General features: G+C 43.5%; 1 protein-coding gene across 1 annotated transcript; it reads right to left on the bottom strand.

The window, feature by feature from the left end:
- Positions 1-919: 919 nt before the first annotated feature.
- On the bottom strand, positions 920-2,114 carry Gpr33 (G protein-coupled receptor 33). The gene has a single exon (XM_034514590.2). The coding sequence runs from the start codon at positions 2,111-2,113 to the stop codon at positions 1,094-1,096; it is 1,020 nt and encodes a 339-aa protein (XP_034370481.1). The 5' UTR covers position 2,114; the 3' UTR covers positions 920-1,093.
- Between the last annotated feature and the right edge of the window lie 13,141 nt (positions 2,115-15,255).

Here is a 15,255-nt window from a genome sequence, read left to right as displayed (position 1 = left end):
AATTTACAATACTCAAAAGATGAGGATAGATTTTTTATATGTGCATTTATATACAAGGGACTATAATGCAGACTTAGAAGAGAAGGAAGTTCTGAAATACTTTATTATGTAGATAAACATTATGGTATTATGCATTATGATAAGGGAAGTGAGCCAGAGACAAAAGGACAAACATGAGTTCCTTCGTGGACTATGTATCCCCAGCAGGAGAACACGCTGAGACAGAAAGCTGTCAGTCAGGAGGCACAGGGCCTGGGGTAGGAGGAGGGAGAGTGGTTACCTAATGAATACAGAGTTTCTCTTTGGGGAGACAATTTTTTTTTTTTTTTTTTTGGCAAGAGAGAGTGGTAATGGTTTTACAACATTGCAAATATAATGTCAACAAAGTACCCAGTAAATAGAGCAAATGCCAAGTTTTATGCTGCCTGTCTTCTTACCACAGTAAAAAAAGAATTGAGAAAAAAAAAGCAAAAAAATTCAAACTATATTTCCATCCTGGCCTGTTGCTTCTTTTCTTGGGGGTTGCATTATTAATATTATTTTTCAATTAAAATTTTAAGTTACGTGTGTGTGTGTGTGTGTGTGTGTGTGTGTGTGTGTGTGAGTGTGTGTGTGTAAGTCAGAGAAAAACTTGCAAGGGTTGGTTCTATTGGTTCTCTCTTTCCACCATGTGGGTCCCAGGGATCAAACTCAGGTTTTCAGGCCTGACAGCAAGTGCCTTTACCCGCTGGGTGATCCTGCCAACCTATTGGAACTGTGTTTAATTTTTACAGATCTAATTAGAACAGACAGTAGATGTTTAACTGGGATATGTAGAATAGAATACAAAATCAGAGAATTTAACTTTAGTGGTATAAATGACAGAGTTTAAGGATCCAGAGTTTATTTTTAAAAATATTAATTTTATTATTTCTGTACATGGGTGTGTGTCTCTTGTGTGCATGTGGGTGCCCATGGAGGCCAGACAGAGATGCTAGATTTCTAGGAACTGGGGGTTATAGACAGATATGAGTATTGGGAACTGAATTCCAATAGAAGATCAGCAAGGATTCTTAATCACGGAGCCATCACTCCAGCCCAAAGGATCCAGAATTTAAAGTTCAGTTTCCGAGTTCAGGGTTTGTGTCCTTTCTGCAGAAGAGTCATCACTGAATGTTGACTTAAATAAAGCGAGAATAGATTTCTTGAAAACCTTGAAATTCTCCCCAGTGAATAGATAGAGAATGGGAGAAACCACAGTATTAAAAGAAATAGTCACCACTGCAAGTCCCAGTGTCAAGTGTAAAGGGAGTGGCTGGCTCTTAGTGAGGACCAAGCCACTGTGTACATGGTAGGGCATCCAACACACAAAGAAAGAGATGACAGCAGTCAGCATGACTTTGAAGGGCTTGCTGGATTTAAAGAGTCCCTTCTCTTTCATCTTGGTGGCCACTTGTTTGTAGCAAAAGATGATGACAAGGAAAGGCAGAAGGAAACCCAGCAAGAATCGGCCAATGAAACAGGCTGCGTGAATCTGTTGCCCTAATGTCTGATGCTCTTTGCTTTCCCAGTCAATAGACACAATGTAGTTATTCTGGCATTTAATTCTTCCTTTATGGTCATCGTGTGTCTTCCTGAAAACCAAATAGGGTATGCTGAGGATAGTGGCAGAAATCCAGATTCTCAAGGCAATTCGGGAAGCCCAGCGTGGGGTTCGGTGCTGCTGGGACCACACTGGATGAAGAATGAGGTAATAGCGGTCAACACTGATGGCCGAGAGGAAGAAAACAGAGGCAAACATGCTCACCGACAAAGTGCTGTTGAAGACTTTGCACAAGACACTTCCAAAGGCCCAGTGATTGTCCTGAAGGAAGGAGGTGGCCATGAAGGGCAGAATCAACGTAGAAATAAAGTAGGAGAGAATGAGATGGAAAAATAAGAGCGTATTGACAGTCCTTTGCATCTTGAATTTCAGCATCCATAGATAGAGGCCATTGCTGATGGCACCGATTATAAATGACATGAACAAAGAAGCAGCAATGATTGTTTTGGGGGCAGGAGTTAAAACACCAGTGCTGTTTGTTAATGAGGTAGACACATTGGTCACATGACTGGAGGAGTTGATCCAATCCATAGTTACCTATGGAGGGAGAACAGAATTAACAAAAACAAAACAAAACAAAACAAAAAAAAGAACAGCAACAAAGATTAAATGAAGTAATTAAAATATTAACTTTGGTATAGCAGTAATCTGAAGGGTAATATTTGAATAGTGGCAAGCATAATATTTAATGCTTATCAATTATTTTCTAATGCCTACTCTTTATCAGGAATTAATATCAGATCAATGTTGTTTTAAAAATACAAATACTCAGACGGGCGGTGTATCAGATCAATGTTGTTTTAAAAATACAAATACTCAGACGGGCGGTGGTGGCACACGCCTTTAATCCTAGCACTTGGGAGGCAGAGGCAGGCGGATTTTTGAGTTCGAGGCCAACCTGGTCTACAGAGTGAGTTCCAGGACAGCCAGGGCTACACAGAGAAACCCTGTCTCAAAAAAAAAAAAAAAATACAAATACTCCAGATAATATGCATTAAATAAACATAAATAGTATCCCCTCCTAGCAACAGTTGCATTTGTGTAAGCTTAAGGTGCTACAATTAGATTTACTTCATAACCTAGTTATGTGGTATTATCTAGTATTCTAATAATTAGTGTATAATAGTAAGGACTGACCCTCAAGAGGACTCCAGGGCTACCACAAGATTATCAAATGCCTTCCAAATTACACACACACAGAGGAAATGTGTTTTAGGAGAGAGGAAGTAACTTCTTTCTTGGGGAAGGGAGGAGAGAGAAAGAAGTAAAATAATTCACATTTATTCAGTATTTGTGAAAAAAGCCAGAATCTTCCTAAAAATAATTTCTTTGATTTTTTTAATAAAGCCTATGAGCTATATTTTTCTTCCTTCCCTCTCTCTTTCTTTCTCTGAGTTGCTCCGTTCTGTTTTGCTGAGACAGGTCTTATACAGCCCAGTCTGGCCTCAAACTTGTCACGTAGCTAAGGATGACCTTGACCATCTGAGCCTCCTGATGCCACATCCAGTGTGTTGGGATTTCAGACATGGGCTTCCACAAACAGCACTGAGGCAAATCTCCAAGCAGAGGAGAAAATGGGGCTAAAATGGTTAGATTTCTTCTGTCCACCCCCATCTTCCAGCACAGCTCCACTGTGGCACATGGGGATCCTGTCTGAATAAAACAGATACAATATTCCCAGTGCAGGGGCAGGGGCAGGGGCAGGGGCAGGGGCAGGGGCAGGGGCAGGGGCAGGGGCAGGGGCAGGGGCAGGGGCAGGGGCAGGGGCAGGGGCAGGGGCAGGGGCAGGGGCAGGGGCAGGGGCAGGGGCAGGGGCAGGGGCAGGGGCAGGGCCAGGGGCAGGGGCAGGGGCAGGGGCAGGGGCAGGGGGAGGGGGAGGGGCAGGGGCAGGGGCAGGGGCAGGGGCAGGGGCAGGGGCAGGGGCAGGGGCAGGGGCAGGGGCAGGGGCAGGGGCAGGGGCAGGGGCAGGGGGGCAGGGACAGAGGGGTAGGGGAGAGGCAAGGGATCCCTGGAGCTTGATAGTCAACCAGTCTATACTAATTGGTGAACTGCAGGCCAGAGAAAGGCATCATCTCAAAGGAAGTGGACTGTCTTCCTAAAGATGCCACCAGACGGTTTTCCTTTGACCTCCAAAATGAACACCCACACACTGAAAAGAAAAATGAAATGAAACTACGGTTTCCTAAAGTTAAAAAAGCCTTCTAGGCAGGCTCTGTGGCGCATGACTTTAATTCTAGCACCTAGGAGGCAGAGGCAGGTGGATTGTTGTGAGTTCAAGGATGGCCTGGTCTATATAGTAAGTTCCAAGACAGCCAGGGCTGTGTAGAGAGATTCAAAAAGCCAACAAAACCAACCAACCAACCAACCAACCAACCAACCAACCAACCACAAACAAACAACCACCCTACCCCCAAAGCCCAAAGACCAAAACCAAAGCAAAACAAACAAAATGTCTAAGGTTCTGCAAAGCGGAAAATGGTTCTCTCTCTCTCTCTTTTTTTTTTTAGAAAAATACTTTAGTAGTCTGGATTAGGAAGAATGAACATTGAAGTTATGGATAAACAATGGTGAGTGTAAAAGCAACACTCAGGGGAGAGGTTGTGTGAAGGTCCCGGGACCTTAAGAGGTAGGAGGAGGAAGGCGATCTTAGATACAGGAAAACCAGGAGCCGAGCAGAAAGGATCGAGGCAGAGAGCTCTGAGGATGTCAGTAAGGGCTTTTTTTAGCACACATTTGCAGCCCACTTGCTGGGCCTTTATGTGTAAAATGCTGTCCTGTTAACCTACAATTGCCATGGGTTGGTGGCTGTACTGGGCAGCAAGGGAAAAGAGCTTTGAGGGCAGATGGGGAGAAAAGACCAGCTGTGGCATCTGAGATGTAGCGAACATGTTGAAGGAAGTGTGTAGATACTGGGGCTTGAGTGGATAGGAGAAACAAGACCCTGGAGGCTATCCCAATCCCTCACTCCTGTGTTTGTGTGTGTGTGTGTGTGTGTGTGTGTGTGTGTGTGTGTGTGTGTGTTTAGAATGCCTGTGGCCTGTGCATCTGTGGTGCATTTGTGTGTATGCAGGTGCATATATAGTCTACGTGTCACTGTGGGGTGTACTTTTATCTATAAATTATATATCTGAAGTTCTGTGTGTGCCCGTGTGAGTATCTGTGTATGTCATCTGTAATGTATTTGTGAGAGGTGTGTGTGTGTGTTTTATGCATTGCTTAAGTGTGTGTCTGTTCTTGTGTGTCTGTCTGTGCAAATGGTGTGCATGTGTGGTATTGTGTGTGTTTGATATCTCCCAATGTATACACATATGGAAAGCTGAAGTTCTGGATGCTTTATTTGTTGAATTGTGAGGCTGAAGTCTAGACAAGTGTCTGAAGTTAATACAAACTTAAACAACAGAATAAAATCTTTGTTCTTTAATTGGAATTGGTGACTCTGCATTTTACATAAAGGTTCTTAGGAGCTTTAATGTATTGCATATACTATGAAAAGTCTAAATAATTTTTAGCACTAAAAGTATAGTAGTGCCAGGTGTGGTGGTGCACGCCTTTAATCCCAGCACTCGGGAGACAGGTAGATCTCTGAGTTTCAGGCCAGCCTGGTCTACAGAGTGAGTTCCAAGATAGCCATGAATACACAGAGAAACCCTGTCTTGAAAAACTAAAAAAGAAAACACAACAGTGTGTTAGTGTTGTGTGTATGTGCTGGATATGTGTGGAAGAAGGCCCACATGTGCCACCGTGTGATGCAGAGGTAAGAAAAGCTCTTCATGAAGCACTGGAGCATAGTTTTGAGTCTACTCTGCTGGCTCTGTGACCTCTTTCACCCCTTAGAGATTTTATGAAGACTGAATGGAACAGTGGACTTACATCGTGCCTTATATGGCTGATGACAGGTTTTAGTGTTTTTTTTTTTTTTTTTTTTTTTTTTTGTTTGTTTGTTTTTTGACAATGTTTCTCTGTGTATCCCTGGCTGTCCTGGAATTCACTTTGTAGACCAGCCTGGTCTCAAATTCAGAGATCTGCTTGCTTCTGCCTTCCAGGTACTGAGATTAAAGGGACATGCCACCACCACATGTCTAACATTCATTATTGAAACATCATTTTGCTCAACTTATTACAGTAAAGCCAGTCAGAGCCACATTTAACACTTTTAAAGCTACAGACTCTATTTCTTTCTTTCCTGAAGCACCTGTACTGGACTCTGGGAACCTCTGAGAGTCTATCTTCTCAAGCTACGATCTCAGATCTTCTTATCTTGAAGCGTTGGTAACTTTTTGGCTGGAAGAACTTCCAGACCTTCCAGAGCCTCCGGAGATTCCAGAGAACAGTCTCTTCGTGCAGGGACGCTGAGCTGCTTTGGGGGGAAAGTCTCAGGAACCTCAGACTAGCTGATCTTTAGGAAGCTGAGAAACCTGTTGGGCCCAGGGATCTTACCTCAGAGCTGTGTCTTCATGCCAAGTAGTCTGAGATGCCACAGTGGCCAATAATCTTCTCTCTAGGGGAAGGGAAAACAGTTGGAAATTCTGCCTTTATTTTGTCACCCCCCTGCCCCCCGCCGGTAGATGCTACTCCTTAGTCTTACCTTTGAGATGTTCACAGAGTCTTTTTGCTCCTCTGGTTCTCCTTTCTGTAGAACATACTGCTGTGGAGGTGGAGTCCAAGACAGAGGTACTTCTCCAAACCATTTCTCCATTTCAAAATGAGAGTCAAAAAAATTCTGTGATCAATCATTTCAGTTAAGATTAATAGGATAATTTCAGGTGTTAGAACACTGGTTTAAATTATATCCTCAGGTTTGGTCATTTCACCAGACAGGTTTGATTTTGGGGATTTCATTGGCTTATGGACCATCAGGGTTAGATACACAGCAAGATGGTAAGAATGAGACCAGGGTGGTATAGAATCTGGAACATAGCTATCTGATCTTGCTGGAGAGAAAATTGTTAAAGAGAAAAACTCTGGTTCTCACACAAAGCAGAACGAATGTGACAGACCAGATTGTTGTCGGTCAGTCTGGAAAGAGGAAGCGTGACAGACAGAATAGTTGTATCTGGATAGATGCTGGAGGATAACAAAGCCCCCTCCTTATCTTACAGCATGGTGGTCTCTGTGAACCATCGCTGCCTCACTCCTCTCTCTAGCACAGCCCCCTTCAGATCCACCCCAGTGCCAGCTCACCATCCTCTTCTTTCTTCTTCCTCTTATCACTGCTGGTGTAGAAAGTGCATCGGAAACACAGTGTGTCTTCAGTGGTGAAGCCTGGGGGTAAGAGCCATTGTCTACGCTGCCAGACTCAGAACTTAGTGCTTTCACTGCTGGACTACAGAGTTACTTGAAATCAGCTTAAATCTTAGACCTTAATTCATCCCTGTCTGTGACCTTCAACAGAGGTACAGATCTCAGAAGGCTAAGGATGAGTTTTGAACTTATTACTACATTTTAGAAAGGACTTCCTCTGGAGGCTTTTGGGTTCATGTATAGATCCAGATGTAATAGGGAATTACGAGGTCCAAACCTGCTCGTTCCGAACATTAGTAGACAGAGGCCCAGAGAGGTTAAGCAAATCATGGTAAGTTTTTCAACAAACTCCCTCACCACAGACGAAGGAGGCGAGACTCTTGAAACTGAGATCTCATCCTAGATTCTGTTAACAGTTAATAAAGTAGCTGGGGTGAAAATAATGTGCACTAAAAATTCCAAGGCACAGCTTGTGGGAGTGATAGTGACTGTATAATACAGCACAGAGGGAGCTGTCACACCACGTGTAGAAATCCCAGCTGTGCCTCTATCTCTATTATAGAGCTATCTGCATCTCTCTGCACATTACCAGAGTCTCAGTTTTTTCATATGTTAACACAAAAAGAACAGGGATGCATTTTGTTTTTTGGATTACCCTTGTGGGGATGAAGTGAAATACTGTCTAAAGGCTCAGCACAATGGCAGGCACAGTGCAAGTAGTAAATGGGTGATGGCTGGCACGGCATTATGTAAGTTGGAGCAGAATCCACACTTGCAAGGCCACTGGGCTGGAGCAAATGTAGCCGAATGCCGTAATTCTAGAAATATTTATGAATACTATAGCCTGTCAGACAGTGTGCGAACAGAGGAAGACAAAATAAATAATTCAAAGCAGTTTCCCTTAATGTTACAGTTATTGAAGATGATATCTGAGCTGAGTGGTTGAGGGATGTTGGAGAGAGATGTTCCAGGCCTTAGAGACAGTAGGTACAAGCTCTTCAGCAACATCGTCCGCTTCTTCATTTCTTGATTTTTCAAAAATTATTTTTGTATATGCATGGATGTTTTGCCTGCATGTGTGTCTGCGTACCACATGTGTTCCTGCTGACCTAAGAGAACAGAAGAGGGTGAGAGAGTCCCTGGAACCGGTGTTATAGATGGTGGTGAGCTACCCTGTGAGTGCTGAGAGTCTGACCAGTGTCCTCTGCAGGGCAGCCAGGGCTCCCAGCTCAGAGCCCTTGGCTTTTCATTTCTGTACAGTTCATACTGCGGTTGTATCCAACAACACAAACCAGTTTCCTAGGAGTTCTTGACTTGAAATCACCTGACTTAATTAAAAGTGAAAGACAAATGAACCGTCATATCACCAATGAAGCCACAGAAGGGAAGTCATTTCTTCAAGCAGCCCGTGTGTTCTCCACAGTGTGTGTGTCGTCTGGCTTAGTAACCAGTTGGAGGGAAACAGCTAATTCTTGAGAAGAGTCTGGAAGATGTCAACTTTAGGTTTTCTAGTGATGGGAAGAAAAATTAAGCAGTGTCTCATTTTCGAGTTACTTGTGGATTTTGTCAGTTATACAGTTAGCCTAAATGCCTGTTTTTATTGGTCAAGCAGCATAGGAAGGAGCTTTGAGAAAGTATTAGCCCGATGTTTTCCAGCCTGACTGAAGTCATAGCTATCTGAAGAGCTTTGTTTGTTTGTCCCTCCCTTTTTCCCTCCCTCCCTTCCTTCCTGCTTCCATGTGTGCATGCACATGTGTGTGCAGGTCAGAAGTCACTGTCAGAACATCTTTCCAAATCATTCTGAACATAATTTTTTTTTTTTTTGAGACAGGCTATCTCAGTGAATCCTGAGGTCATCAATTTGTTTAGACTGACAGGCCAGCAAACCTTAGGAACCTTCTCTGGTCTCTGCGTCCCTAACACTGGGATTACAGGCTTGTGTCACCACACCTGGCTTTTTTTTGTTTGTTTGAGACAGGTTTCTCTGTGTAACAGAGCCCTGGCTGTCCTGGACTTGATTTGTAGACCAGGTTGCCCTTGAACTCACAGAGATCTGCCTGCTTCTGACTCTCCAGTACTGGGATTGAAGGCATATGTCAACACACCTGGCTACGCTGGCTCTTTACAGTCCCGGGCATCCAGCTCAGTCCCTCCTTGGACAGCAGGCACTTTACTGTCTACCCCCTTCCCTAGCCCCCATTTTTCTCTATCACATTCATAAGCAAGAGTATAATCTTGTGACCACAGGAAAACTCATCTTCTAAAATATTCTTATGAAAGCTATGACAAAATGTGGCTCATTTATTGCAGAAAAATGGCTCATAAGTGAAGCTGTGTGAAGAAATTTCTGAGAGCTTCTTAGAAAACTCCAAGTAAACAAGACTGGAGGCTGTGATCTCTGTTCCTCATCATACGGGTTGCTCTTGGAATGTGCTTTCATGCCCCTCCCAGGGGTAATCATAGCAGTGGGTTTTACTCAAATTATCCATCATTTTACCCACTAGGATCCAGAATGACGTTTGCAAGCCAGGGTTGCCTTCTAGACCGTATATAGCCTAAACCCAGGTGACCTTTGCTCATATCATCTTGCTTAACCCTCCGGATATAAAATGATGCTCTGAATTGGCTATGGCATGAAGCTTTAGTCCGCCTCAATTCCCAGCCTGAACACTGTGACTCATGACCATCTGCAACTCCAGTTGTAGGGCATCTGACACTTTTTTCTGGCTTTTGAGGGAACCAGGCATGTAGGTGATACACAGACATCTGAATTATAAAAACACTTATGTACACAAAATAAAAATTAAAACAGACCACAGACAAAAGATGAAGGCAGAGTCACTGCAGTCATTTTTAAAATTAATGTAAGGATATATAACCATGCTGAATTTGAACTCAAAAGTTCACCACTGGATATCCGAGCCTCCTTTCTAAAAGGCCTTTAGGGAATGTGGAGTAGCCTTCTTACTTACAAACAAAGCATTACTCTTAGGAAAAGGGTGGGCTACTGTATCATGAGTGACTGAAGAACAAAGACAAAATCCATTTGGAGAATACTTGTCCAGTATGTACAAGGCTCTGGGTCCAGGCCCCAGCGTGAAAACAAGACAAGACAAAACAAACAAAACCCACTTCAAGTCCAAAGAGTGATCAGGGAAGTAACCTAGTGAACTGTGCAGCGGCTCTGTCATGCTGGCTTCAGACAGTATACAGCAGGACATACTGTTATCAAGGGAAATGGGCCAGGAGCAGGGAGTCAGGGGGTTTTCCCAAGAGAGGGACATTTGAGTTGAAACTCAATAAGCATGGGCCTTGGTACTGCCAGCGAACAAAATACCTTTTGAGAAGGCCCTAGGTATGTTTGAGAATGGAGAGATGTTCAATACAGGTAGAAGGTGGAGGGTTACTGAGAGGGAAGGGGCCTACAGATGCATAGGGCCAAGTCATTCAGGGCTTTGGAGCAATGTTAAGTATACTGCATTTTATTTTTAGAAACTGCATTTCTAATTTGTGTATATTTCCTTCTGTGTTTCTATCTCTCTCTGTCTCAGTCTGACTGTCCGTCTCTGTGTACTATATATATATGACCCTGCTTTTCAGGGGTGTGTGTGTGTACAGTATGTATATGACCCTGCTTTTCTGTTTGTGTGTATGTATGTGTGTTTAGTATGTATATGACTTTTGGACATTTGTGCTTGAGGGCCAAAGGAGAGCCTCAGGCCCCCATCTCTGTTGTTTTCTGTCATATTCCTTTGAGGCAGGTCTCTCCCACAACCTGAAGCTTATATTTTTCTGCTGAGCTGGTAGACAACAATCCCAGTAATTCCCCTGTCCCCTGTCTACTTCCTATAGTATTGTGTCTGTCTGTAAGTTTGGACAACAGCATGGCCAGCTTGTTACATGGGTGCTGAGATCTGAATGCAGGTCCTCATGATTGTTATCTTGAGATCTCCATAGTTGCACCCCCTCAGAAATTCTTTGTATGGCACCTATGTATATGATGTTATGAGCTAAATCATGTCCTCACAAAATTCAAATAAGTCGAATTCTACCCACTATGTCTCAGAACAAGTGCACTGACCACCTAGCCATCTCTTTAGTCCTAATTCCACTGCATTTGGTTTTGAGGGTGACTAGAGGGGAGAAAATATCATAACATCATGTGCATTTGCTTTCTGGCTCCGCTGCATCAAAACGCCTCAAGTGACGTAAACAACAGGCACTGATTGTATTTTATAGTTCTGGGGACTCAGATCAAGTTCTCATGTCTGGGGTCCTTTTAGGCTTCTCTGTTTAGTTTGCAAATGGCCTCCCCTTTTGCTGCCCTTTAAGATAATTTGTGAATTTGTTTTCTTCCTTCCTTTCTTTTTCTTTCTCTGTGTAGCATGGGCCACAGCATACATGTGGCCTCCAGAGGACAGCTTGTGGGACAACCTTCAGTCAGTCCTTCCCTTCCACCGTGTGGGCTCTGGGTATGGAACTCAGTCATCAGGCAAAGCAGCAAGTGCCTTTACCCACCGAGCATCTCCTCCTCCTGCTGCTGTCTGCTCACAGGGCCTGTTCTTTGTAAGTGAGCCCTCCTGGCTCTCTGTAACCCTGAATGGCCTTTTAATTTTTTTTTAAACTTATTTATAAGGACACCAGTCAGATTGGCTAAGGCTCACCCCAAAGGCTGCACTTTAACTTAGCCTCTTCTTGAATGGCCCTGTCTCTTAGTGGTCCCTTGTTCTGAGATACAGTGGGTAGAATTCAACTTATTTGAATTTTGTGGGGACATGCTTTAGCTGATAACATCATATGCATGGGTGCGATACAATCTATTGATGGGGGCAACTGTGGAGATCTCACGGAAATCTACAAGGAGACTGATAACTCAAGGAAACATTAGATTCAGATAAAGACAACAGGCTTGAGAAGCTTTTTTTTTGGAGGATGTTTATGGGGTCAAGAGATAGGAGTGCCAGATGCCTCCTAAGGTTTTGACTTCTGCATCTGGCTGTGGTCCAGTGTATTTAAAGAGCAAAAAGAAAAGGAATCAAGGGCTTGTGGGGGAAGCTGAGGGTTTTGGTTCTGCTGCTGTTGTTGAATTTGAGGCATTTTAAAGATATCAGATGATGGTGGTGAGGTTTTACTGGAAGCCAGCCTCCGTGGGACACTCAGAGCTTGGCCAATTTATGTGGCATATGGCCCTTATGATTTGCTCTTGATAGGACTGTAGCTCTTTAAAAAAACCATGTTTTAGACATCCTTAGAAACTCAATCTTTCCTAAACTAGGGTTCAATAACATCTTGTTAACTTTGTAGAGTGTTTTTATGGTGTAGCTTATGTTGGCTACATTGTGGGTTCTTCTTTTCCCATCCCCTTTCTTCCACACTTTTAACCCCCTAACACTAGATAGGAGAAAATGAAGGATAGAGAAGAAAGGGAAGAGATCCCTGAATTAAGTCAGGGGTTATAAAGGGAGTGATGGTACCATTTGACTGCTTCCTGCTGATTAGGGAGTTTGAGTTCCTTAGGGCAAGTTTGGTCTTCACAATCAAAATATTTAATTTCTTCTTGTTTCTTTTTCATGCATTATTTAACCCCAACCAAGAGCAACTAGCAACCAGCAACAACCAACTAATCAACCAACAACCCACACCAACTCTCGGGAGCCCAATCATTTATATACCCTTTGAAGAGTCTCTAGAATTCAAAATGTCACACCCTTGCAGGAACTATCTGCAGCTGGCACAATCATGCCCCTGCTAGAGCACAAGGCAAATCATAGTCAGATGCTGTAAAAATCTGAAGCAGCCTCATACCACACATTACCTTGAGATTAAATTGAAAACATGTTCTTATAACATTTCTGTGTTATTTTAGGAAACCAAAATTGTCACTACACTGTAGTAACAACTTTCCATAGTCAGCTTGACCTAAGTATTATAAGGTGCCCATAGAAATTACCTAGTAACCATTATCCTCTTTCTAAGATGAAGTCACTTTTAAAAAAATTTCTTCCTAAATGTTTATTTAGTAAGAGAGTATCTTAGGGTTTCTTTGCTGTGAAGAAACACCATGACCAAGGCAACTCTTTTTTTTTTTTGGTTTTTCAAGACAAGGTTTCTCTGAGTAGCCCTGGTTGTCCTGGAACTCACTCTGTAGACCAGGCTGGCCTCGAACTCAGAAATCTGTCCGCCTCTGCCTCCCAAGTGCTGGGATTAAAGGCGTGTGCCACTACCGCCCGGCCACCAAGGCAACTCTTATAAAGGAAAACATTTAATTGGGGCTGGCTTACAGTTTTAGAGGTTCAGTCCATTATTATCATGGCAGGAAGCATGGCAGTGTGCAGGCTGACATGGTGCTGTTGGAGGAACTGAGAATTCTAAATTTTGATCCAAAGGCAGCCAGGAGGAGACTGTCCTCTGCAGGCACCCAGGAGGTGAGTCTTTCCTCACTGGATGGAGTTGGAGCATAGGACAGCAAAGCCTACCTACACACTTTACCCCAACAAGGCCACACCTACTCCAACAAGGTCACACCTCCTATTAATGCCACTTTCCAAGGGCCAAGGAAGCACATTCAAACCACCACAGAGAGGAAACTTCAAACTAAAAATGAAATCTGTAAAAGTCTGATATAGATAATAAAGGGAGGTCTCTCTATGCCAACACAAAGCCCAGAACTTGATGAACTCTTTTGAGAGGAAAGGTTGTGATTGACAGATGGGGAATAGAATATGTGTAAGAAGCAGATCATTATGTGGCAACAAGTTCACACTCACTGTGATGCTTGGGATGAAGGCAGTGCCTTGAGCCATCTGAGGCAGATGGGCTGGGTCGGAAGAGAGTCAAGAAGAGCTGGGTCAGTTTTGGTGAGAGACAAGGGATTACTGTAACTGCCTCCCCAACTCCCACATTACCTATGTGTCAAGGGTGACTAATTTTCTTGGTTTTCCTGGGACTGATGGTTCCTAAATATCTGAATTTCAGTTTTAAAACTTAGAAGGCTCCAGGGAAACAGAAATAATTTTGTTACCTTACAGAAAGAATCTGGAGAACGTAGGGTCTTCAGTACTTCAGTGGTCCCTAAACAAACTTCAACCTGCAATAAGTAAATGTGCCTATGTGATTTGCCATAGCCTCCCGAATAAAAGAGCTACTGTAATTTGCTTTATTTCTTAATGAAGCACACAAATTATTATCTTAATGATCAGAGATTATTAGAGTGATCACTTTACAAATTGCCCAGGAGAGCTCAAGCTTAAGCCCCTCATCTTGTGTTGTCAATAGTGTCCTCTTGGTTCTCAGAAGGGGCCTAATTAATTTGGAGGACAAGTTGAAAGACTACTGTTCTGGTTGCGCGCGTGCGCGCATGTGTGTGTGTTGACTTGATACAAGCTAGAATTATTTGAGAAAATGAACAATTGAGAACAATCTATGTAAGATTGCCTGTAGAGTATTTTCTTGATTAATGATTTATGTGGGTGGGCCCAGCTCACAGCAGGGTGTGTGTGTGTGTGTGTGTGTGTGTGTGTGTGTGTGTGCCATCTCTGGGTCCATGGTCCTGATGATATAAGAAAGCAGGCTAAAACCATTAGATTGAGGACGGGGACCCCTATGGAAGAGTTAGGGGAAGGACTAAAGGAGATGAGGGAGATTGCAACCCAACAGGAAGAACAACAGTGTCAACTAGCCTGGAGTCTTCAGAGCTCCCAGAGACTAAGCCACCAACCAAGGAGTATACGTGGGCTGGTTTGTGGGCCCTGGCACACGTGTAACAGAGGGCTGCCTTGTCTGCCCTCAGTGGGAGAGGATGTGCTTAATCCTGTGGAAACTTGATGTCCCAGGGAAGAGGGATGCTGGTGAGAGTTGGGATGGTATGAGAGGGTGGCGGAGCACCATCTCAGAGGTGAGGGAGTATGGGGTGAAGAACTCAGGAGGAGGGACCAGGAAGAACATATGGTTTCTGCTTCAGCTCCTGTCTCCAGGTTCCTACCCTGAGCTCCCTCAGCAGTGGAGTATGACTTGGGAGTTGTTAAGATGAAAGAAACCTTTTCCTTCCCAAGTTGCTTTTGGTCATGGTGTTTTATCACAGCAATAGAAGGAAAACTAGGACACTCACTCAGTCTTTAACAAGATGGCCTTTCTAATTCTTAAACAAAAGTACTGTTTTTTGATCTTGGCAAAGCATGCCAACTTTATTTCCTGAGTTTCATAGTGTTCTCCTTTGATATGAGTCTCTAGTTACCGTGTTTAAAATGAAAACCATCTTCTTTTTTTAAAAAACATTTATTTATTTATTTATTTATTTATTTACACACCAGATTTTATTCCCCTCCGGGTCCACCCTCTGATTGCTCCACATCCCATACCTCCTCCCCACCTCCTGTCTTCACGAGGATGTCTCCATCCCCTACTCCTTACCCCACCAGACCTCTAGACTCCCT

This window comes from Arvicanthis niloticus, chromosome 11, assembly GCF_011762505.2.
Source record: "Arvicanthis niloticus isolate mArvNil1 chromosome 11, mArvNil1.pat.X, whole genome shotgun sequence".
NCBI lineage: Eukaryota > Metazoa > Chordata > Mammalia > Rodentia > Muridae > Arvicanthis > Arvicanthis niloticus.
Note: the sequence above shows the minus strand (reverse complement) of the source record. Positions and strands in the feature narration are given on the sequence as shown.

Coding starts and splice junctions, on each gene's coding strand:
- Gpr33 (XM_034514590.2), bottom strand. CDS start 2,113: ATGGATTGGATCAACTCCTCCAGTCATGTGACCAATGTGTCTACCTCA.